Source organism: Pterocles gutturalis, unplaced genomic scaffold (assembly GCF_000699245.1).
Source record: "Pterocles gutturalis isolate BGI_N339 unplaced genomic scaffold, ASM69924v1 scaffold8845, whole genome shotgun sequence".
NCBI classification, from domain to species: Eukaryota; Metazoa; Chordata; class Aves; order Pterocliformes; family Pteroclidae; genus Pterocles; species Pterocles gutturalis.
This window is the reverse complement of record NW_010140748.1, coordinates 17,223-23,626: the sequence shown is the minus strand read 5'-3', so window position 1 is coordinate 23,626 and position 6,404 is coordinate 17,223. Positions and strand designations below refer to the sequence as shown.

Genomic DNA, 6,404 nt, shown 5'->3' with positions numbered 1-6,404 from the left:
ACCTTAATGATTCTATGATTCTATCATTCAGGATTCTGGCTGAGGGCCAGTGTATTGATTTGCAGGGGCTCCTTTAGAACATTCAGCTCTGAATCAGAAATTACTGTTCATATTGAAGACAGTATGTAATGACAATTGCTGGTACTCAGACAACAGGAAATCTAATTTTATACATCCTTAAGGATGCTCAGCTACAGAGTGTAGTTGGAGAAGGATGCAAGTATCTGGGACTAGCACTGGGCTCTATTACTTCTTTCTCATACTTCTGAAGGGAAAAGCCTCGAGTTTTCCCAAAGTTGGGAACTGGTTAGTGATCTCACCTTCCTACACACTATTCCACTTTGTCCTCCTGAACCAGAGAGGCCTGGTGACAAAAATCAGCACAGGATGGGGAAAGACATACTGAAGCAACATACCATATTATCTGCTTCCATGTAAGCAGCAGAAAGACTTAAATCAACTATTTTGTCCATGTTCAGACCCTGGACCAGTAGATGGCATGATCCCTCACGCTGCCAGGTATTTACATATTTAACAAAATTGTATTAATTTGCATATGCACAAATAGAAAATTCATTTGTACCCACAGAATATTCAGTTCCCTGGTACAATGAAGCAGTTATATCTATATAGCCACAAAAGCAAAAGGTTGCTTGTTATCTGTTTACCACATCTGTGCATCCTAAGAACAGTGACTTTAGTCCTCATCTAAGTGCACTTACTCCTGGAATTAAACAAATTCTCAGTAAAAGGCGTTGGACTAGAGGTAGTCCTCTACTTACACTGGCAGAGAAGCAAAACATCACAAAAAGGAATGCATCCCTGGAGTCATGTGGAATGTACTTTGCTTTAGTCAATATATGCAGATGCAGGTCCCAAGATCACAGCTGAATCCTTCACATGTTTAGAACAGTCTGAGGACTAAGAGTTTTCATTAATAACCACTGTAGATGGAACTGTATTTTCAGGGAAAGTCTCATCTTACACAGATCTGAACTGTCACCCCACTATGTTTTCTTTTTTAAATGTCAAAAAATGTACAAACACAGATGTACATATAGATTATTATTATTTTTATTGCTCTTGTTAAAAAGTCAGTATATGAATTATAGCACTATGCTGTAAAAATGCAACATTACTGAGTGCTCTAACAGTATGAGGTCCATTATGACAAGATTTTAAACATGAAGCATGAGCTTCATATGGATTTCCAAATTAAAAAAACAAACCTAAGAGGTAAATGGATTAATAATAATTGATTTATCTGGATTTTCAATACTGAGAGAATACAGAGTGGATTTGCAAGAACAAGACATATTTAAGACATGACAGAATCGAACAGCTTCTAGAAATTGAAGAGAAAATTATCTCTATATTTTTGACCTATATAGAGGTATTTGTTCTGCATAGTAGGTGAATGTTACAGCTCTCCTATTAAACTACAACCACAATGTGTCAGGGGGAATTGCATGAGAAATGGAAAAAGCAAACCAAAACCTTTTCGACATTCCCAGTCAGAGAAAAAACTGTTGTGCTTTGAATTTTTAAAAAGAAAAACATCAATTTAAGAAAAATAAAATAAAAATCACATCTCCATCATATCAAAATACCAATGCCTATTAACTCTGTGCTTGGGGACTGAAAAAAGCTATGATACTATTCCTAATTCTGAAGCAAACCCAAACAACTGGGTATCCATGGATACTATTGCACTTGTAGCAGCGGTGCTTTAACTGGCCTGAAAACTACTTTCGTTGTACTGAGGAAAGTGAGAATTTATTTCTTTGTATGTGTAATCTTATTTGAAAGATGCATTGTAAAAATAATGGTCTCCTAATTCAAAGTGCCACACCCTTTGTAAAAAAAGTTTAAGCACATCTGTCACAACACAAAGCTCTTGAAATGCCTCCACTGCTTAAAAAACCTTAAAGAATAACATTTCCCAGACAATGGGTGGGCACGGAGTACCAATTAAAGGGGAAAAAAAATGACAGTGGGTATTATTTTCCCAGCAAAAGGATGCCTTACATCACACAGCAGATGAGAAATAAATAAGATGAAACTGAGTCTGAATATAAATCCTTGGGTGATGTTGCAAGAGTCACAGGCTTCACCAATGTCAGTGTATGTTGTTAAGCATAATGCAGTTGCTATATACAGTATGTTTATCAGATAATGCCAACTAACAATACACTAAATTAACGGTTGTTAAAAAATGTATTAAAACAACTTATAAAAGCAGATGGCAACCCCCCCAATTATGCATAGTTACTTACGATGAAGTCCAGCTCTCTGGAGTCCGATAGATTGACACCTTCAAGCATCAAGAAGCAGTTTTCTGAAGCGTGAACAACATAATTAACAGAACCTAGTCAAGCTACAGGGGAATTACACTGTCAAAAATATCTCGAGTCCAATCACAAAACTCTCTGTAAATGTTACCACTGCAGAGCTGCAATGGGGCAGTCATCCATTCAAAGGTTTTACACTGCCTTATTTCTTCAAAGGACCTTCTAAACGATGTGCTATTTAACATGGTGGCGATCTACACACAAACAAAGCATGTGACGAACACAAAGCACTTAGGTTTAGAAGCACTTATGGAAGAATCCATGACATCTTTACAGAGTATTGTGTACGACTGCACGCTCTATTAAAGTTTCTCCTGTTTATTATTATGTGGCATCTTACTGTTCATAGTATTTCTACATACTAAGAAGAAAGAGCCTTCTCCCCGAGAAACCAGCTTCTCTGATATGGGAAGCCACCACGCCCATATCTTGCTTTGCTAAAATAAGGCATGTACAATGACGGTGACAATGTCAAATCCCCATGAATCAGGACAAAAAGACCCAGTTCTTCCCTTTGTTTCTTGCTCGGCTTCTCTGCTCTATTACAACCGTGAATGTCAGTCAGCATCCATGTGTTCTTGTCTAGTAAGCAGAGGCTTTCCATCTGTATCACCAATCTTTTTCCGCATCTCTTCCACTGCTTTCAGCAAAGCTGCTCGCTCCTGCTCAAGAGTAAGAATGGACTGCTTCAATTTGCCTTCATTGGTCAATAAAAGCTCTACCGTGGCTTCAAGGTTTTGGATCTTTCCATTAGCCACCTTTCAAAGTAAGAAGAAAGGAGAAGGAGGAAGTAGGAGAAGAAAAAAATTCATTAATAACTGAAACGAACTTCAAACTATTTTTTGGAGATACATTAATACATATAAACTACTTTCCAAATAATGAAAAATTGCAAAGATAAAATACAAGTATGAATGTTATTAGATCTGTGTACTTCAGACTACAACTATGGTCTCGCCTGTAACAAGAAACTTCCCTCTCTCAACTCGATTGCTTTGATTGGTTCACAATTAAATCCAGAATACAATGCAAACTAATGAAACTAAAAAGTTATTAAGTCTGCAAATTATATACCAAAAACTGCAGGTTAAGATTAGTCTCTGTATGGGTCAGTTGAGAGACATTTTTGGGCAGCTGTATTTGTGGAATTCCACACACTTTGCAAAGCACAGACAACCCAGCCTGTCAGCTGGATCCTCATTTCATGTTGACATTGAGTCCAAGAAATGCCAGATTTGGATGAAAATGGGGAGGAGGGGATTTTAGTACAATATGTAACTCGACAACACATCTAAAAATTTAAAAAAAATCTCCTTTGAAAGGCTGCACATATGGGTATGCTACTTCATGGTGAAACAAAGTACTAGAAATCCCCAACACTACAGACAGTTAAGTTCCCACTATGAGGTTAGATGTTGACCTGCCAGCACTCAGGTGGAGCTATGTAAAAAACTGCTTAGGGCTGCAAAGTCTTTAGGGGCTGGAGGGCGTGGAAGATCCCCTGATGCAGGTATCTGTAGGCCATTACATCCTGAATCTCATCCTAGAAATCCTTCTCCCCCATGCTACATTCAACAACTTCCTTGCTCATGTGCCTGAAGCTTTATGAAAATATCTTACAGAGGAGTGTATCTTCTTCTCGCTTCTTTAAGGCTCATCTTCGAACCTGAAATAGCTTCAGATCTCACAGGACCAGAATTTACAGCTTAAGCAAAACTTTGTTAGGAGAAACAATAGAAGTCTGCACGGTTGGCTAGCTTTAGTCATGATACAGGACCAATATCTGAGAAACCTGGACTCCTTCCCTCGTACATTATCTTATGAATTCTATGTCTTTAACAATAATTGAGAGGCTTGAAATGTCTGCTTCTTACCCTTGAAGTCCCTTTCTCCATCAAACTAAATGCATGGTCAAAAGTTTTACAACAAATGTCCTGTTATAAAGCAGCCAGAAAGGTGACTTCTTGAACCGTTAAGCAAAGAATAACCCCTACAGAGACCGGCGTACTGCCTCTGAAAAAGCGGCAGACTGAAAAGGCACCAAACATATATTAGAAATGATTGTTTTACATATTCTCTAAACAATCTGGATAACAGTTTAAAAAAACAAATCTTGTAAGAAAGAGCATGTCTTTACAGACAATGTAATGTGTATCTGACGTATCTGAATTGTAACACTGGCACTGGCTTTCCCATTTGTGATAGACTAGTATCCTTGCGGTAATAAAGCAAGTAAAAATGGAGAAAGCACTGTGTATTTTTAGTCACCTTCTACAGCTATGATTTTAATGACAAGAGAAGAGACAGTGTGATGAATCAACTTTTCACTAACTGAAAGCATATGCTTTATCCACCCCCCTCTCAGAATTTCTTCTGTATTTAAACTTTAAAGGTTAAACTAAATAAAATTGCTAGCAGCTATGCTTTAAATTCACTAGACCAAACGCCAGTCTCTCCTGTGCCTTGGTGCAGGATGGTCTCTTCTCAAAAGGTGGATAAACTAGACTGTTAATTAAATATGAAATATAAATTGTACCTGCAGTTCTTCCAGGAGTTCAAAGTTTTGTTTGCGCAAACTACTGTTTGCCTTTTCTAATTTGTCCAGTCTCTGATTGTCATTTAAAGATGAATCTATAAGCTCATCCTGAAGCACATGGTATTCAACTTCATAAGCTTGCAACTGCTTGGCAATATCCATTTCAAATACCTGTTGTATATAAAAATGTTATTAGGTGCTGTGCAGATCAAAAATATAGCTCATTCAATGCTTTAAAATCTATGAGTCTAGACTAGGATACCTCATCACTGCATAAAAGAAAAAGGACTTAGTTTTTGTCATTCACATGTCCTACCCTGGGAACGGCATCATTGCAACAGCAGAGTGCAATATATTGGCATTGGATCTACTCAAAAACTTTGCTACTGGTTTGCTGCCTGACTTCAGCAAAATCAATTTACACCGAAGTTTTCAAGAAGTGCAGACTTTGTAGGTTATTCCCCTTTTGAGATTTCAAATTTAATGCATCTCAGTTCGGCATAAACTCTCCTAGACATACCTGGAATTTGATGTCACAGAGTCATAGAATGGTTTGGGTTGGAAGGGACCTTAAAGATCGTTGAGTTCCAACCCCCCTGCCATGGGCAGGGACACCTTCCACTAGCCCAGGTTGCTCAAAGCCTCATCCAGCCTGGCCTCGAACACCTCCAGGGATGGGGCACCCACAGCTTCTCTGGGCAACCTGTTCCAGTGCCTCATCAGCCTCACAGTAAAGAACTTATTCCTAATATCTAATCTAAACATTCTGTAATGTCAAAGCAGATTTCTATTATTGTTAACTATGAATCACTGAAATAAGTGCTTTGTCTTATATATGAATAGTAAGAAAACCTTTTGTTTTAAAAGCAGATAAATAAATAGAGGTGATGCAAAGGAAAAAACTGCTTTTCTTTTTCTTTTTTCTAGGTTTTGGCAAACATCTGCCTTCAAATTATCCAGGAAATATGAGTCTAATATCCCTGAGTAACTGATCTCCTCTGAAAGCAGTAAAGAAGGTGGTAAATGAAAAGGACAAGTGTGCTGATCATAGAACACAGTAGAAACAGGTGTGCTGATCATAGAACACAGTAGAAACAGAAGTTGATTTAAAAATGTATCTGGAAAATACCCCAAGAATAGAAGTTCAAGGGTTATTCTTTATTTTTAAACCTCTTGTACTTTATTCCTTTTGGAAATGAGTCAAAAATCAAATCCTACCTTAAATACCAGATGAAATAACAATTTTTTTCTATTTTATTTATCTACTATGTCTACAAAACTTTAACTACTGGATATAATTAAACATCAGTTTATTGTTTATGACACCTGTTACATATGCTATAAAGAAGTCTCTCAAATAGTCATCTAGCAGAAGAAACACACATACTAAGATCTAAGTACAGAAGGCTGAAAGACAATTTTGAGTTTGGCTACATATATGGAACCTTCACTTTCTGCAGATCTGAGCATCTCTGGAGAACAGACACTGTTGAAATTTCAATAAAGAAATGATGCCA

General features: G+C 37.4%; 1 protein-coding gene across 1 annotated transcript in view; it reads right to left on the bottom strand.

Annotated features, from left to right (window-relative positions):
* Positions 1-2,519: 2,519 nt before the first annotated feature.
* LOC104469329 (TBC1 domain family member 1-like) overlaps positions 2,520-6,404 on the bottom strand; it is an 18,448-nt gene continuing 14,563 nt past the window's right edge. The window contains exons 5-6 of the mRNA XM_010083788.1: positions 4,888-5,058; positions 2,520-3,109 (exon numbers count right to left, since the gene is read on the bottom strand). Coding sequence (XP_010082090.1) covers positions 2,909-3,109; positions 4,888-5,058 — 372 coding nt within the window. The 3' untranslated portion in view covers positions 2,520-2,908. The remainder of the gene's footprint in view (positions 3,110-4,887; positions 5,059-6,404) is intronic.